Genomic DNA, 19,062 nt, shown 5'->3' on the forward strand with positions numbered 1-19,062 from the left:
GTTGGATTAGACCGTCGTGAGACCGTCGTGAGACTCTTCAACTGTACTACAGTTGAAGACTTTTTTCTATAATGAAACCCCTTCTATCCATGTTGCCTCCAACCTTAATACACACACATCCGCCTGAGTGGCAGAACACACGTGAGCCTTCACACAGTGGCATGTTCCCCAGCTATAGGCTGCTGCCTGCTGAGAGAACAATAAACAATGCCTGGCGCTTCCTAGTTTAAAATTACCGTGGCGGCAGTACACCTTAGGGCAGGGGTGTCAAACTCCTTCCATGGGGGAGTATCTGCTGCTTTTAGTTTTTTCCTTTAAATTTGTGTCCAATTAAAGACCTAGACAACCAGGCGAGAGGGCTTCCTAACTAATCAGTGACCTTAACCTGATGGGGATAGGGGGTGCTGTTGTCACTATTTATGGAAATCGTGTAATTTTTGAAACGGCTTCCTACAAAATTCTTGATCGTACAATATGCATATTATTATTATTATTGGATAGAAAACAGTCTATAGTTTCTATAGGAGTTGAAATTTTGTCTCTAAGTGGAACAGAAGTCATTCTACAGCAATTTCCCTGACATGGAGTCAGATTTCAGAAATGTTGGCCCCTGTTCTGGAGTCAGTTTTAAGGCCAATGTTTATCCTATGAGTATACGGACACTGCTTACGTCTTCCCCTGGATGCCTTTACGTGATGACGATTTGAATGGGGTCGATTGCGCAATCACAGGCACTATAAATAAAAAAAACCTGTAGGTAGGAACTCTTTTCTTGCTGCGTCATGCGCGTGGCAGCCACCGACCCGCACTTGTTCCAAGCATTAGTGTAGGGAGTAATATTACTCTGGTCATGTTTCTACTCGTTATAGGAGTTAAAAACATCATAAGGTAGTTAATTTAAAGCGTTTTATAGCAATTTATATCCGTTTAGTGCGATTTTGGGACATTTATTTCTGGGACGCTGTGAATCTCTGGGCACGCTTCCAGTTCATGCCGAACGCAGTTGGCATTTCCACATGGCAAGAGGACAGCTTTCCACCAAAAGACGATTACACCCAAGAAAGGATCCTTTGCCCAAGATACTGATGGAAGAACAGCTCAAAGTAGGAACAATTTATTATGATAAATCGTGTTTCTGTCGAAAAATGTTAGTGGCTTAGGACGCCATCTTTTTTGACGTAGCTTCGCTTGGCGCAAACTGTATTGAAAAGTAAGGATAATTTAAAAAATGTAATTCCGCGATTGTATTAAGAATTAAATTGTCTATCAATCGCTGTCCACCCTATATTTTTTAGTCACGTTTATGAGTATTTATGTATACGACTAGATCACTGTCTAATATGGAGCACGGCATTTTCTGACCAGCTCGGCTACTTTTCTCATTGTATAACCACGATTTTGGTGGCTAAATATCCACATTTTCGAACAAACTGTATATGTATGTTGTAATATGATGTTACAGGAGTGTCATCTGAAGAATTCTGAGAAGGTTAGTGAAAAAATTAATATCTTTTGGCGATGTTGACGTTATCGCGCTCTTTGGCTAGAATCAATGCTGGGGTAACGTTTGCATATGTGGTATGCTAATATAACGATTTATTGTGTTTTCGCTGTAAGACACTTAGAAAATCTGAAATATTGTCTGTATTCACAGGATCTGTCTCTTTCGATTAGTGTATGCTGTGTATTTTTACGAAATGTTTTATGATTAGTAATTAGGTAAGACACGTTGCTCTATCTATTTATTCTAGTCGATTTGTGACGGTGGGTGCAATTGTAAACTATGATATCTACCTGAAATATTCACATTTTTCTAACAAAACCTATCCTATACCATAAATATGTTATCAGACTGTCATCTGAGGAGGTTTTTTCTTGGTTAGTGGCTATCAATATCTTAGTTTAGCCGAATTGGTGATAGCTAGTGGTGTTGGTGGACAAAGAAAAAATGGTCTCTTTTGCTAAGGTGTTTACCTAATAGATTTACATATTGTGTCTTCCCTGTAAAACATTTTAAAAATCGGACATGTTGGCTGGATTCACACGATCTGTATCTTTCATTAGCTGTATTGGACTTGTTAATGTGTGAAAGTTAAATATTTTAAAAAATATATTTTTTTTGAATTTCGCGCCCTGGCTTTTCAGTGGGGGGGGGGGGGGGTGCCGCTAGCGGCACCCCAGTCCTAGACAGGTTAACAGATCAATCAAAGACAAGAGAGGAGTAAAAACCTGCAGACACTCGGCTCTCCGTGGAATGAGTTTGACGCCTGTGCCTTAGGGGAATACAGTTACACAAGGGAAGCAGAGAGAAGTGGGAAGTCAGGGGGAAACGTCTTATTAATGTCGTAGGAGCAGGGGGAATGGGTTTTATTAACGTCGCGGGGGAAATGGGTTATATTAACGTCGTAGGGGCAGGGGGAATGGGTTTTATTAACGTCGTAGGAGCGGGGGGGGAATGGGTTTTATTAACGTCGTAGGAGCGGGGGGGGAATGGGTTATATTAACGTCGCAGGGGAAATGGGTTTTATTAACGTCGCGGGGGAAATGGGTTTTATTAACGTCGCGGGGGAAATGGGTTATATTAACGTCGCGGGGGAAATGGGTTTTATTAACGTCGCGGGGGAAATGGGTTTTATTAACGTCGCGGGGGAAATGGGTTTTATTAACGTCGCGGGGGAAATGGGTTTTATTAACGTCGCGGGGGAAATGGGTTTTATTAACGTCGCGGGGGAAATGGGTTTTATTAACGTCGCGGGGGAAATGGGTTTTATTAACGTCGCGGGGGAAATGGGTTTTATTAACGTCGCGGGGGAAATGGGTTTTATTAACGTCGCGGGGGAAATGGGTTTTATTAACGTCGCGGGGGAAATGGGTTTTATTAACGTCGCGGGGGAAATGGGTTTTATTAACGTCGCGGGGGAAATGGGTTTTATTAACGTCGCGGGGGAAATGGGTTATATTAACGTCGCGGGGGAAATGGGTTATATTAACGTCGCGGGGGAAATGGGTTATATTAACGTCGCGGGGGAAATGGGTTATATTAACGTCGCGGGGGAAATGGGTTATATTAACGTCGCGGGGGAAATGGGTTATATTAACGTCGCGGGGGAAATGGGTTATATTAACGTCGCGGGGGAAATGGGTTATATTAACGTCGCGGGGGAAATGGGTTATATTAACGTCGCGGGGGAAATGGGTTATATTAACGTCGCGGGGGAAATGGGTTATATTAACGTCGCGGGGGAATGGGTTATATTAACGTCGCGGGGGAAATGGGTTTTATTAACGTCGCGGGGGAAATGGGTTATATTAACGTCGCGGGGGAAATGGGTTATATTAACGTCGCGGGGGAAATGGGTTATATTAACGTCGCGGGGGAATGGGTTTTATTAACGTCGCGGGGGAAATGGGTTTTATTAACATCGCGGGGGAAATAGGTTATATTAACGTCGCGGGGGAATGGGTTTTATTAACGTCGTAGGAGCGGGGGGAATGGGTTTTATTAACGTCGTAGGAGCGGGGGGAATGGGTTTTATTAACGTCGTAGGAGCGGGGGGAATGGGTTATATTAACGTCGTAGGGGGAATGGGTTATATTAACGTCGTAGGGGGAATGGGTTATATTAACGTCGTAGGGGCAGGGGGAATGGGTTTTGTTAACGTCGCAGGGGGAATGGGTTTTATTAACGTCGTAGGGGGAATGGGTTTTATTAACGTCGTAGGGGGAATGGGTTATATTAACGTCGTAGGGGCAGGGGGAATGGATTTTATTAACGTCGTAGGGGGAATGGGTTATATTAACGTCGTAGGGGGAATGGATTTTATTAACGTCGTAGGGGGAATGGGTTATATTAACGTCGTAGGGGGAATGGGTTTTATTAACGTCGCAGGGGGAATGGGTTTTATTAACGTCGTAGGGGGAATGGGTTTTATTAACGTCGTAGGGGGAATGGGTTATATTAACGTCGCAGGGGGAATGGGTTTTATTAACGTCGCGGGGGGAATGGGTTTTATTAACGTCGCGGGGGGAATGGGTTTTATTAACGTCGTAGGGGCAGGGGGAATGGGTTTTATTAACGTCGTAGGGGCAGGGGGAATGGGTTATATTAACGTCGCGGGGGGAATGGGTTTTATTAACGTCGCAGGGGGAATGAGTTTTATTAACGTCGCGGGGGGAATGGGTTTTATTAACGTCGCGGGGGGAATGGGTTTTATTAACGTCGCGGGGGGAATGGGTTTTATTAACGTCGCGGGGGAATGGGTTTTATTAACGTCGCGGGGGGAATGGGTTTTATTAACGTCGCGGGGGGAATGGGTTTTATTAACGTCGCGGGGGGAATGGGTTTTATTAACGTCGCGGGGGGAATGGGTTTTATTAACGTCGCGGGGGGAATGGGTTTTATTAACGTCGCGGGGGGAATGGGTTTTATTAACGTTGTAGGAGCGGGGGGAACGGGTTTTATTAACGTCGTAGGAGCGGGGGGGTGGTAATTGAAATGTTCTGAAGAGACTAGTGGGACTAGTATAGGTGTGTGATAATGAGCTGGCGCAGATCCTCAAGTCTGTGTACTGGACTACGTAGAGATACTGTGGGTTGAACGCATGATACAGGCAGCACAAAGGTCTAAAGAAAAACACAACAAATGCTTTGAGTTTGGAAGTCAACCTCCAGTCAACCTCCAAATCACAGAACTCTATAGTCATAAATTATTCTTAGTCACAAGGCATATGGCTATCAATGTTAGAAATAAAACAGGAACCTCCAGGCTACTAGCCTATACAGCCTTGTGTGTGTGTGTCCACTCAGGCTTAAATGGCCATCGAGGCAATTCTCCTGGAAGGCCGCATAATTGGTGGCTAATGGCATGGCGGTGTGGCCATTACAGGATGGCGTGGGGAGCATTCGAGCACAGTACACCTCTACCGCTGTGTGTGATATACCGGGGGTTCTATAGGGCCCTGCTGCCGTGGCGACGTGACATGCATCCTGATGAGAAGACCAATCAATACCTTGTAGGATCAGGAGACTGAGGAGAGAAAACACAACTAGCGCTTTCCTCTACCGCTCCAGCCTGATTTATGTAGAGCTTATGTAGGCTAGCCTCTATACCCTGTCTTTACTTCTTCACCTGCACTCCTCTTCCTCCACTCTGTTTCTCTTCATCCTCTATCTTATTCACTTGCTCTCCTCTTCCTCCACTCTGTTTCTCTTCATCCTCTATATTATTCACCTGTTCTCCTCTTCCCATCCCCTCTTCATCCTCTATCACCTAGTATTCCAATCACTCCCCTTACAACCAGTTTCACTGACATTCCTCCATGGAATACATCCAGCCTCTCTCTCTGGTTATATGCTGTAACGGTGTAGCACAGTATTTTCTTCCCAAGATTTAACAATAAAACCAAGGTGTTTCTTTATAATTGGGGAAAAAATACACTTGCTATAATAGCAAAGCAGCACTTTTTGTAGATCCAGGGACAGGCTTGCTAAGAACCAAATCCCACAATAGCGTAAGGGTTGCGTCCTTGCAGTGGTGTGGGCTTATAGAGAAGACATTTAAAGCTTCGCTAACTGGTAATGTAGCACAGGTTCCTCTAGCTCAGTGGTTCCCAACCTTTTCCTTTCTAGGAACCACCAAATCACCATCAAAAGCGCGAGGACCACCATTCACATAGTGTCAGAATTGTTTTACATTAAATATCTTAGCGTTCAAATTTAGACTTCATATTATCAGTGAATGTAGCAGATTAAATATATTACAGATGGATGTTTGTTTAAACAATTTGTATTATAAACAGTTTTACATTACTTTTCACAACAGGTTGAAAACCACAGCTCTAGCTGAATGTAAAATGTTGGTTCCATAGGAACACCATTAATGATCAAGCTGGGCTTTATCAATGACCAGAGAGCATTGATTTGATAAATGTGCTCTGCTAAGTGCAGGGCGGTGGTACGGCAAATGATTTCACAAATCATCTCTGAAAGCACCATCTAGGCCATAACGTGTGCTTAGTACAGCAACCATGCTGGTCCCAAGGGCCCGTTTTCAAATAATTTGCGACAATTTTACATTTCCCATTACATACGCGTTATGTTGTGTCCGTGTCGTGCGATGTAAAGGTAACACACTGATTGACCCATGTTGGAACGGTACATATACACAGTTGGGGGTCATCACCAAAGCATTTCACATGCGCCATGTTATCTATACCAACCTCATATTTAAAAAGTCTACAGGGAAATATATTATTCAGAGTGTCTGTACATTATTCTGAATATCAATCATGAAGTCAGAGTGAACATACTTCTGTAATGAAACTGCTTATTTTTTCCCCATTTTAAAGCACTGTGCTACTTCAAAGACAGTTGGGGAAGAGTCTTGGCGGCTGAAGAGAGACTGGTAGAATCCCAAATGACACCCTATTCCCTTTATACTGCACTACTTGTGACAAAAGCAGTGCACTAAAAATGGAATATGGTGCCAATTGGGACGTAGCCACTGAGGAGAGAGAGAGACAGCCGTCCCAGAGTTAACACCGAAAAATGACAATGAGGGAAGAAGGCGGGCGACTAGGCTGTCTTTTAAAGGGAAAAGTCCATTTCCAGCTGAAAAGAACAGCGGGCATATGAGAGGACTGACAGCCTTGACAATTACATGAGTAAAATAGGCGCAGACTCGGTGATAACCCCTCGGATTCTATTAAACTCCAGAACTCTAAATGAATTCTCAAACAGGGAAATAATCACACACACTTTCTGCTAAAAGAACAGACTTTCCCTCCTCTTCTGCTCTTTACTCCAGTGTGAGAGAGACAGAAACAGAAGTGTAAAAAATAAGGTTGTCTGTGTGCAAATATCTGTGAGAGAGTGTGTGTGCTCAATTTGCATGTACCCACTCATTTTAACACCCAGCTCCAGGCTCTTGGGACACCCAGCTCCAGGCTCTTGGGACACCCAGCTCCAGGCTCTTGGGGAGGGCGTGTTAAAAGATGGTAAAGGCCCAGGTCACACTGCCACTGCTGTGACCTGTACTACAACGACTGCCGAAGCTGTGACCTGTACTACGACGACTGCCGCTGCTGTGACCTGTACTACGACGACTGCCGCTGCTGTGACCTGTACTACGACGACTGCCGCTGCTGTGACCTGTACTACGACGACTGCCGCTGCTGTGACCTGTACTACGAGGACTGCCGAAGCTGTGACCTGTACTACGAGGACTGCCGAAGCTGTGACCTGTACTACGAGGACTGCCGAAGCTGTGACCTGTACTACGAGGACTGCCGAAGCTGTGACCTGTACTACGAGGACTGCCGAAGCTGTGACCTGTACTACGAGGACTGCCGAAGCTGTGACCTGTACTACGAGGACTGCCGAAGCTGTGACCTGTACTACGAGGACTGCCGAAGCTGTGACCTGTACTACGAGGACTGCCGAAGCTGTGACCTGTACTACGAGGACTGCCGAAGCTGTGACCTGTACTACGAGGACTGCCGAAGCTGTGACCTGTACTACGAGGACTGCCGAAGCTGTGACCTGTACAACGACGACTGCCGAAGCTGTGACCTGTACTACGACGACTGCCGCTGCTGTGACCTGTACTACGACGACTGCCGCTGCTGTGACCTGTACAACGACGACTGCCGCTGCTGTGACCTGTACTACGACGACTGCCGCTGCTGTGACCTGTACTACGACGACTGCCGCTGCTGTGACCTGTACTACGACGACTGCCGCTGCTGTGACCTGTACTACGAGGACTGCCGAAGCTGTGACCTGTACTACGAGGACTGCCGAAGCTGTGACCTGTACTACAGTACAGTAATATTACTGCTGTATACTGATACATGCTTCTGTCCACCAGAGAGAACTAACAGTACTGGTAACTTAACGTCTGTCAGACGTGATGTCTCACCTTGAACCTTATCCCAGAGCGCAGGTTTTTCCTCACTGATCATCTGGACATATGACCATTTCACAGGTGTTCACATCTTGCGAATTTCAGAAGGGGAGGGGACATTTGGCCCACAGACTTGCTCAGAACTCGCAAAGAGAGGGAGGTGGAGCTACCGCCCTGCTTCCGTTCCCCATTGTAGTATATTTTGGAACACGTTGGCCCCCAGAACTGGAGCCCTGCCAACTTGTTGTTGTAAACACATACCAACTTGTTGTTGGCAGGGCTACAGTCCATATGACTGAACTGAGCTATCCGGACATTATTTTAACAGCACCAAGAGAGGACAGACACTCACATGGAGGTACATGGCTGGTCCTATCCCTCCCTCCCTCCCCCAAAAAATCATTAAATTAAAGATGACAAAGAATAAAACAGCTCTCTTCACAGATGCTGAAGGCGTATAGAGTCCCCGCTCTTCCTCCCCACCTCCCTCACTTTTTAAAATTTTCGATTGGATCGTCGTTCCGAGCGAGGGATCCCTGATACACTCATCCCGCGGCGTGGTGGAATCGTGGCACGCCATGGCGTCTCGGCCCCCAAAATGATTCATTTTTCTATTACGGCGATGAGCGTGTGAAATGAGCTATATAATCAATAGCGTAGGTTTGTAAACAGGGTCCGTTCTCCGGGGAGCGTGTTGTTCTTGTGTGTGTGTGTGTGTGTGTGTGCCTGTTGTGAGAGAATCTGTTGGCTGTCAAGGCAATGCAGGGATGACGCTGGTCTTGCTATATGTTTAAAAGGACTATTTACAGCAAATAAAAGCCATAACTCTAAAATGAGGGTGGCTTTCTCAGACACAACATCATAAGGGAAATAAGGGGACAGTGAAATACAAGAGGGCCCTGCAGGAAGATCAATTTCAGTTTAACCTAATCATATAGTGGTAATCATCACAATGATATGGTAGAAGTGAAACCCCTCATTTCTCAGGTCTCTGAGGGGCTAGCGCGTGTGTGTATGTTCATTCGTGTGTGTGTGTGTAAGAATAATCAATCATTTGGTGGGTGCTTATATTTGTCCTGTTACACATTTGTATTAGTGTGTAATGCAAATGCTTTTATTGCTTGTGTGTGTGTGTGTGTGTGTGTGTGTGTGTGTGTGTGTGTGTGTAAGGGATCACACAGGTCAGACGGCTCTATAGACTGCAGTTCACGGCTATGCTCACACACCCGACATGTGTCACCGCTCCAGTCGTGACCTGTCAATTACCACATATGGCTGTGTGTGTGTGTGTGTGTGTGCGCGCGTGCGTGCGTGTTTAACCAACGATGGAAGGGAGCAATATTTAATATGAAAGAAGTGTAAGTTCTATGCATTCAAGCTAGAATACAAAAACACATGACTGGTTCCTGCTGAACTGCACTAATAACAGTGCAGCCATTTAATTCTAACCTCCTGTACCTCTTCCTGTCCTCAGAAGAGTATTAACAGCACTGGAAGCCATTTGCTAAGTAGTTTCAACAGAAGTTATATGAAGGGCACAGCCCCAAGATCCAGACAAAATGTAAATATTATCTGCAGATCCTAAGCTAGAAAGTGGTAAAACTTGAAATCTTCAAATGTAGCCGACTGGTCATGTTTCAGTGGAGTACGGTATAGCATTAGAAAGCCCAGCAGAACAAGATGTTTTACAGATACTAAGATAATACTATATAGTCCTCTGTTTTGGTTATGGGAATGGTCCCACCTATGAGGAGCACAGTGATCATCACCCTGGTTACAGAGGGAAATGAGCTGCCATCAGGCCATTAGTCATCAACCCCTAGCTAGTGGGTGTACAGGCACTTGTTCCAGCCCAGCACTAAAACACTTAATTCACCTAATCAACAGCTGGTCTTGATGATTGTGAAAGGCAGTGTTAGTGCTGGGCTCAGACTGGAACAAAACCAATTGACGAAGGGGGGGGTTGAGAAACGGTTGGAGGGGGTTAGGGACTTACATAAAGCTGGGTGCGTAGCCTCTCGTCCTCAGCGCTGACCTTCTCCCTCATGACAGCCTGCGTCAGGGTATTATGGGTCGTGGCTCTCTCCAGCTCCAGGATACGACCCACCTCCTCCTTCACACTGGCCTGGGCCTCAGCCTCAGCAAAGGATGCAGCATGGACCTTCTCCTCCTCCAGCCTGACAGAGACAGAAAGTTAACATTTACAATACTAGACAGACAAAGGACACACGCACACAAGCAGACACGTACACAGACACACATGATGTACACAAACATACACAGCTCAAGTTTATGAAATCTGAAAAGTAGTGTGTGTAATTATTAATTATAATTTTGGTGAGTTTGATAGTCACATTGTTTCTTGTAAGTGAATATCTCAGGAATAGTTAAATGAGTTGTCAGGACTATAATAATTTTTATCACATTAAATAAGAGCTTATCAAGAAATGTCCTCTGTAGTGGCCACCCGGATGCCATAACTATGTTTTTCACCTACTGTACCCATTGACAGTAATGTACATGTTTTCATATGTAAAGCCTAACGACCATTACAGATGACAATTTTGCACATACAACAAACAAAAAAAATTTAAAAAGTTTTTTCCCCCACCCCAAACAACAATGAGCAACACTGCAGCTGTTGATTGCACCGGTCATCAGTCATCAAGTATGCTATACATAATCAATACGTGACATTCAAGGAGTAGGGTATTTGATGCAAACATAGGCTTTATTTTATAACATTTGTCTACATTATCTTGCTGACTGGAGGAAGGCAATTTGGCATTGGCTTGCAAATGAAAGCCACTGCATCATCTTTCAAATGATTGTCACGATTCTACCGATTTAAAAAAAAAACGTACAAATGTAGGCTAATAATACAATGTAATAATTGCATATTTGATCTGGCTCAATGAAAACTTGGACAGTGAGCATAAATCGCATTTCGATAGATGCATGCGTCAGTACCTAGGCTATCTAGTAACGGAAATTAATTTACAAGGATGTGTGTACTGGCTACTGTAGAAAAGTTACAAATCTAAATTAAACATTAGTTCCATAAATGAGCCTTTAAGTCCATACGTGTCATCCTATGACTTGGACGTTATGGTGAACACTCACTAGTCTTTCCCTCTCATTTTAGTAGCTGTACTTTGCCGTAATGATCTGATCACACCATGCAACGAGGGATGTAGCCTACAGTCAGAGACGGGAGATGGACAGTGTTGATAGGCAGGTGAACTATCCAAAAGGGTTACAAGGTAAAAGTGGGAGGCGGGATTAGGTTGTCTCCTGTCCTCCTTGCTTGGCAGAGATATCAGAAAAAAGGGCAACTTCATAACATAAAATGTACCTTATATGCCATATCAAATAATCGATTGGACTTCCCGAATGTAGTATTTCCGCTGTGACAGAACATAATTTATTTTGTAGATATGCGTTATTCCACAAAGTTCTATCTAGCGCTGCAGTGAGTGGGAGGGGGCTGTATAACCACGTGACGTAGCTCTACCTCACTCTCCCTGAGTGAAAGAGGTGAGCACTTTGACAGACAGTCCAAAGAGTCAGAGGGGTTTAGGAACAGACACATTTTGCTGTTATTCCCCTTTAAATCCACAAGCTGGTCTTGTGGTTCGCCAGCTGTCAGAAAGAGGGCAACATTGAAGACTTTACAGTTGAAAATGACAAAGGAAGATGATCATTTGAAGTTTGAAAGCTATGACAGTTGGTTTTTCTAGTTAAAACAGATAAACCAAGTCTGGCTTTGCTTTGAAATGCCTCAAAGCCCTAAGTTTGGAGATTCATTTAGACGTGACACTTTCCTGCGAAAACCCCTCCAGACATATTTACATAGGAAGAGTGCAGTGTTATTTTGAGCTGGTAAACCTGCACACTTCCCACCAGGCAGTTCGAACGATGCAACTTTTTGAAGCGTCACTAGGCATTAGATTCGTATAGTTGCCTAGCAACACGTTCATCGCTACACTGCGCTGGTGTGATTGGTGAAGTAAAGGAAGATCCCTGAACAGTGAGATCCAAACTGTTCCTCTGTTTAGAATCAAACACACCAGCCTAATATACAGTGCATTCATAAAGTATTCAGACCCCTTGACTTTTCCCACATTTTGTTATGTAACAGCCTTATTCTAAAATTGATTACATAGATGTTTCCCCCTCATCAATCTACACACAATACCCCATAATGACAAAGCAAAACCTTTTGGGGGGACATTTATACAAATGTATTAAAAAATAAACTATTTACACAAGTATTCAGACCATTTACTCAGTACTTTGTTGAAGCACCTTTGGCAGCAATTACAGCATCGAGTCTTCTTGGGTATGACGCTACAAGCTTGGAACACCTGTATTTGGGGAGTTTCTCCCCAGTTTCTCTGCAGATCCTCTCAAGCTCTGTCAGGCTGGATGGGGAGCGTTGCTGCACAGCTATTTTCAGGTCGCTCCAGAGATGTTCGATCTTGTTCAAGTCCGGTCTTTGGCTGGGACAGTCAAGAATATTCAGAGACTTGTCCTGAAGCCACCCCTGAGTTGTATTGGCTGTGTGCTTAAGGTCATTGTCCGGTTGGAAAGTGAACCTTTGCCCAAGTCGAAAGGTCCTGAGCGCTCTGGAGCGGACTGTCATGTGCCTTTTACTGAGGAGTGGGTTTACGTCTGGCAACTCTACCATAAAGGCCTAATTGATGGAGTGCTGCAGAGATGGTTGTCTTTCTGGAAGGTTCTGCCATCTCCACAGAGGAACTCTAGAGCTCTGTCAGAGTGACCATTGGGTTGTTGGTCTCCTCCCTGACCAAGCCCCTTATCCCCTGATTGCTCAGTTTGGCCGGGCGGCCAGCTCTAGGACGAGTCTAGGTTGTTACAAACTTCTTCCACTTAAGAATGATGGAGGCCACTGTGTTCTTGGTGACCTTCAATAATGCAGAAATGTTTTGGTACCCTTCCCCAGATCTGTGCCTTGACACAATCCTGTCTCGTAGCTCTACGGACAATTCCTTTGACCTCATGGATTGGTTTTTGCTCTGACATGCACTATCAACTGTGGGACCTTATATAGACAGGTGTGTGCCTTTCCAAATCATGTCCAATCAAGTTAATTTACCACATGTGGACTCCAATCAAGTTGTAGAAACATCAAGGATGCTCAAAGGAAACAGGATGCACCTGAGCTCAATTTCAAGTCTCATAGCAAAGGGTCTGAATACTTATGTAAATAAGGTGTTAATACATTTGCAAACATTTTTTAAGACTGTTTTCACTTTGTCATTATAGGGTATTGTGTGTAGATTGATTACATATGGAACAAGTCAAGGGGTCTGAATACTTTCCGAAGGCACTGGAAGTGAAGTAAAGACACACTGAACCACTGAGGAGAAATTTGGGTGTAATTTGCCTACAATACTGACTGAGGAAATACATTGCTCAAAAAAATAAAGGGAACACTTAAACAACACAATGTAACTCCAAGTCAATCACACTTCTGTGAAATCAAACTGTCCACTTAGGAAGCAACACTGATTGACAATACATTTCACATGCTGTTGTGCAAATGGAATAGACAAAAGGTGGAAATTATAGGCAATTAGCAAGACACCCCCAATAAAGGATGCACATTTGTGGCCTGCTGGAGGTCATTTTGCAGGGCTCTGGCAGTGCTCCTCCTTGCACAAAGGCGGAGGTAGCGGTCCTGCTGCTGGGTTGTTGCCCTCCTACGGCCTCCTCCACGTCTCCTGATGTACTGGCCTGTCTCCTGGTAACGCCTCCATGCTCTGGACACTACGCTGACAGACACAGCAAACCTTCTTGCCACAGCTCGCATTGATGTGCCATCCTGGATGAGCTGCACTACCTGAGCCACTTGTGTGGGTTGTAGACTCCGTCTCATGCTACCACTAGAGTGAAAGCACCGCCAGCATTCAAAAGTGACCAAAACATCAGCCAGGAAGCATAGGAACTGAGAAGTGGTCTGTGGTCACCACCTGCAGAACCACTCCTTTATTGGGGGTGTCTTGCTAATTGCCTATAATTTCCACCTTTTGTCTATTCCATTTGCACAACAGCATGTGAAATGTATTGTCAATCAGTGTTGCTTCCTAAGTGGACAGTTTGATTTCACAGAAGTGTGATTGACTTGGAGTTACATTGTGTTGTTTAAGTGTTCCCTTTATTTTTTTGAGCAGTGTATATCAAATCAACAACGCTGACCTACGCTCTAAAATATAACTTCAACTATTCTATGGCTGAAACAGTAACAGGAAGGCTAGAAATCACAGATAGATGGGTAGTCCGATAGTGATCAAACAAAGTTAAAATAACATTCCTATGACCACCAGACCACAACAACCCACCATTAAACTGATAGACGAATCAAACAGTCCATCATCCACCACAAAGACCTTCTATAGGTTGACTGGCCCTGGGTGAAATGGTCCAATATACAGCTGATGTTTGGTCTGCTACCTCTGACGTCAGAGAGGGGGTGACGTGCAATGTTTTTCAGAGTGAAGTAGAGCGAGAGGGGGAAGGAGAGAGAGAGAGTCTAGCCATGTCCAGTCTCGCAGTCCACTGAGCTGCACATGTCAGCACTCTCCATCCGTCATGGGCTCACACACACACACAGCAGAATAACATTCCTTTTCAAAAGACAAAACCATTCTGTTATCCATCTCTCCAGTGTAATAGTGAGTGAGCTTGCGGATCTTCTGTGTGTGTTTACATGCCTGCCTGCCTGCCCGCGTGTTAATGTCAGGTGTGTGTGTGCTCTGAGATCATCTTTAATGGCTCCTTCCCTCCACCAGGTCCTACAGACCTTTAAAGACACTGAAGGAGCCCAGGGAGTCAGAGGAGATTGGGTTGAAGGCAGCTAAAGGAGCGGCCATTAGCCCTGGCCAACAACAGAGCAACTCAGACAATAGACGAAAAGTCAACACCGCAACAATGAGAAGTAATGGGAGTGCCTTGCTGAGAAACAACAGCAAAGCAGAACCTTTAAAACCCACACACACCCTTAACGAGTGCAAACCCAAGCAGAACGGCTATCGGAGGGCAAGGTGCTCTCTATCCACCTACCTCACCTCTATTGCTTTCTGATCATTATTGCCCGTCTAGGGATATTGGACACATTTTTCATTCGCTGTGATAGACTGGCAAGAGAGAAAGTGTGTGTGTGTGTGTGTGTGTGTGTGTGTGTGTGTGTGTGTACCTACCAGGGTGAAGGAATCATCTTCCTGGGAATAGGTGGATGCTTTCCCCCCTCCACATGTGGAGATAGAGACTATAATCTTTGGTTAAAGAACTGGGAGATTGGCTGTTTGGGGCTGGGTGTTTTTAGATGGCTCAGTGGTTTAAAACTTGAAAATAGGGCGAGGGTGTGTAAAAGAAGGTTATTGAGGGGTATCATCACTTTGGAGAGGACTGCATGTGCTCCTCTCCCCAGCCACTCCAGAGCGGCACCCAAAACACAACACTCTGCTTTCAGCACGTTGAAAGTGACCTTGAACAAGTAGCACTTGAAAGTGCTTCACTTTTGGTGACACAGAGTGAAATGTAGGAAAAATAAACTGCTGTGTCACAAATGTTATGACGAGTCCTTAACGAGTCCTTAAAAAAACAATTGACTGGGATGTTCAGTCAGTCTCAAGGTTGAGGGCATGTACATACAGTAGGTGTTGAGGTTAAGGCCAGGCAAACAGTGATCATGTTAGGTCAACATGTACATACAGTAGGTGTTGAGGTTAAGGCCAGGCAAACAGTGATCCTGTTAGGTCAACTTGTACTAAGGTCACCACTATGTGGTAAGGTCAATTAACACGCTCTAATTTTGTAGACGTTCCAACCCGTTCTCTACTGCCTCTTGCTTCTCCAACTACCAAAATACGCTGACAGATCTTTAAAGAGCAGGTTTAAACACACTTATGGACTTGGCACCGATTTACCTTCCATTCATTATTATGTGTTATGTTGTGTCTCATGTGTAACTATGAATGCTGCCAGCTTGGTCAGAGCTCACTGGAAAAAAAAATGTCCACACACACACAGACACACACCTCTATCAAATAGGATCTGGATCAACAAACTGTTGAATTCCAAAATACTGTACCTCAGATCTACTCAAAGACCCCTCCTCTCCTACACCCCTCCCCCTTAAAATCTCAGTCTCCCCGCTCGCAGAGTTGTAGATATGGATTGTGGCAGTCTTGTGTAACGGTGCTGAGGTGTGCCCAGGGCCCGAATCAAACACCTCTGAACAAAGAGGTTTAACGGCACCATGCAATTTTAATGTGGGAATAATGCTGTTGAATGCTGGGAATGAATCATTGATGGGTTAGCCCCCTCCAAGCCCCCCAACCCGACTCCTAGGAGGGGGGGGTAGAAGAGGCTGGTATAACCAGAGGATGGAGGGTGGCTCCAGATACCTTTCAGTCAGTCAGTGAAGTAGTACCACCTTTCTATAGGAGTTGAGCCCTTCTCACACCTGGCCAATGAGGACGCCTGGTGTGACCTGTACTAAAGCTAAGCTGCTTTTCTCACTATGGAGACAGCAAAAGCAAATGTGAATTCTAATTATTATTATAGCTTTGTTTTCCGCTAAAAAAATCAAACGCAAGATCAGGTTGTGGAGAACATAATTTCTGGCAGAAAATGCTATTAATGGACTGTGTTAGCAGGAAGAGGACATCTTAACTAATTTATTTTGTTGTTTACAGAAATGACAATTAACTAGAGGGGAAAAACACACTCCTCCCCAGAGGCAGGCAGACAACATGAGGAAATGTATCAGGTGTGAAATGATCTCCAGTGCTGGAGCCTGAGGGCATATAGGACCTGTGCTGCGTCATCCTAATGGTGAGCTGCTCTAGAGAATGTGTAGGCAAAGAAATATAGTTACTAGAATGGACACACCCATTCAAAGTCAACATTCTGTGATGAGTGGATTCCATTTCTATGGTGACAGAAGGGAGGGACACACTCCATAAGTGCAACACATTCAATCACACAACCAGCCATGTGTTAAGTCATCTACATGTTGATAAGGCTACTAAGTTAATGGTATGAATGCATCTCACCTCTGATAAAAGGGTAGTAGTATTGAAAAGAAAGGAGAGAAGAGGCCTAGACAGCTGCCAGTGGGTGATACATCTTCACTTTCGTCTAGGCGTAATGTACCCAGCCGGTAAAACACTGGTATCCCTCTGGGACCGGTTCGTACATAAAACATCCTCCATTCAGGCTGAAAAGGCATGCGTTTCCTCCTTAAGTAGTTTTAATAGCGTGCTGCTGGATTTTGGGGAGGGGATATGCGTACTGTCTTCTGCCTTAATAAAACTAGATTTTCCACAACCGTTTTCAGATATATTCCGGAAGATGCACACTGGAGGCAGTCTGTTGTTTACCCCTGGCTGAGCACGAGCACAACATCAGGAAGTAGCAGTAACCACTCTAGCATGGTGGTGGAAAATTAGGTTTATTTTCCCGTTTTTGGGGGAGGGAGCAAAAATTTATAGAAGGAGGTGTGAGAGTGAGCGAGAGGCTCAGTTGGTAGAACATGGCGTTTGCCATGCCAGGGTTGTGGGTTCGATTCCCACAGGGGAACAGTATGAAAAATGTAGGCACTCACTGCTGTAAGTCGCTCTGGATAAGAGCGTAAGCTAAATGACTAAAATGTAAATGGAGAGAGAGAGGAGTAAGCGAACAAAACAGATATGACCTCAATCATTAAGAGTGATCTAAAATAGAGAAAGTAGTCCAAATGTCAGGCAGAGGAGAGACAGATGCTGGGAGAAGGTTAATGCTATCACTATATTATCAAGCAACAGTGGGAATATAAAACTCTGCCTTAGCAACACGCACCAATTACTAGCCAAACAAGGAGAGGGAGCCTAGCCAACAGGGTCATGGTACAACAATTATTTGTATTTATTATGGATCCCCATTAGCTGCTGCCAGCAGCTACTCTTCCTGGGGTCCAGCAAAATTAATGCAGTTTATACAATTTGAAAACAATACATTCACAGATTTCAGGCCTCTCAGGCCCCTTCACCACTACCACATATCTACAGTACAAAATGTGTACATAGTGCGGCAGGTAGCCTAGCGGTTGGAGTGCTGGGCCAGGAACCGAAAGGTTGCTGGATCGAATCCCCGAGCTGACAAGGTAAAAATCTGTCATTCTGCCCCAAGGCAGTTAACCCACTGTTCCCCGGTAGGCCGTCATTGTAAATAATAATTTGCTCTTAACTGACCTGCCTAGTTAAATAAAGGTTAAATCTATATTTTTTTATGTTATTGTGTGTGTGTGTGTCTGTGTGTGTATACGCATGCATGTGTCTGTGCCTATGTTTGTGTTGCTTCACAGTCTCCGCTGTTCCATAAGGTGTGTTTTTATTTGAAGGGAAAGTTCTGCTTTCTGAAGTTCCTCATCTCTAGTTGGAACTTTGAAGTGCCATTGTGGGACAAATGTGACGTCTGTGATAGTACATACATTCTTCACTTAACACACTTCACTTAACACTGGAACCGCTGGGCCTCCAAGGACCCCTCTTCAAGCTAGTGAGTAGTCATTCTGACTGCAACATTCTAACACTGTAATTAATACATTTCATATAGGCGATCACAAAAATGTTCATTTGGTTGTGTTTATGATGGTCTCAGGTAACATGAAAACAATAGCATTTTCATTAGTTTATGTTACTGTAAAACATGTTAATAATAAAACAAAACAATTATGAATCAAGTTTTCAATCAACTGTATTTTTGGAGGCTGTGTTACAACTATTAAACAGAAAGCATGTGTGCTGGACAGGGTTGCACATTTTGGGGAATATTCAGAGGTGGAAACTTTCCGTGGGAATTAACGTGAATATATGCTAATTAATATCATTCAAATTTAGATGTTTTTTGCATTGTATATATTTACCATATCATATGGAGACAGAAACATAAACCTTTTACCTTATCATAAGTAGACATAAAGCCCTTGCTTGGAAGTGTACTTCGACAGACTGCCAAGAACCTTGCCCTCGTCGAGACACAGTAGTGACAACTCCATAGGGCTTGTTGATCTCCGCACCAGACAGGATGGGGGCGTCCAACATGTATGCTGCAGCGTATATGGGCTTCAGGCAGAAGTCTTCACGCTTTTT

At 44.4% G+C, this 19,062-nt stretch overlaps 1 protein-coding gene across 1 annotated transcript in view; it reads right to left on the reverse strand.

The window, feature by feature from the left end:
- Positions 1-19,062, reverse strand: part of LOC120042737 (protein FraH-like) — a gene marked incomplete at its 3' end in the record, with an annotated part of 60,225 nt that overhangs the window by 18,123 nt on the left and 23,040 nt on the right. The window contains exon 5 of the mRNA XM_038987535.1: positions 9,900-10,080. Within this exon, the coding sequence (XP_038843463.1) occupies positions 9,900-10,080 (181 nt within the window). The remainder of the gene's footprint in view (positions 1-9,899; positions 10,081-19,062) is intronic.

Source organism: Salvelinus namaycush, unplaced genomic scaffold (assembly GCF_016432855.1).
Source record: "Salvelinus namaycush isolate Seneca unplaced genomic scaffold, SaNama_1.0 Scaffold763, whole genome shotgun sequence".
In the NCBI taxonomy this organism is placed as follows: domain Eukaryota; kingdom Metazoa; phylum Chordata; class Actinopteri; order Salmoniformes; family Salmonidae; genus Salvelinus; species Salvelinus namaycush.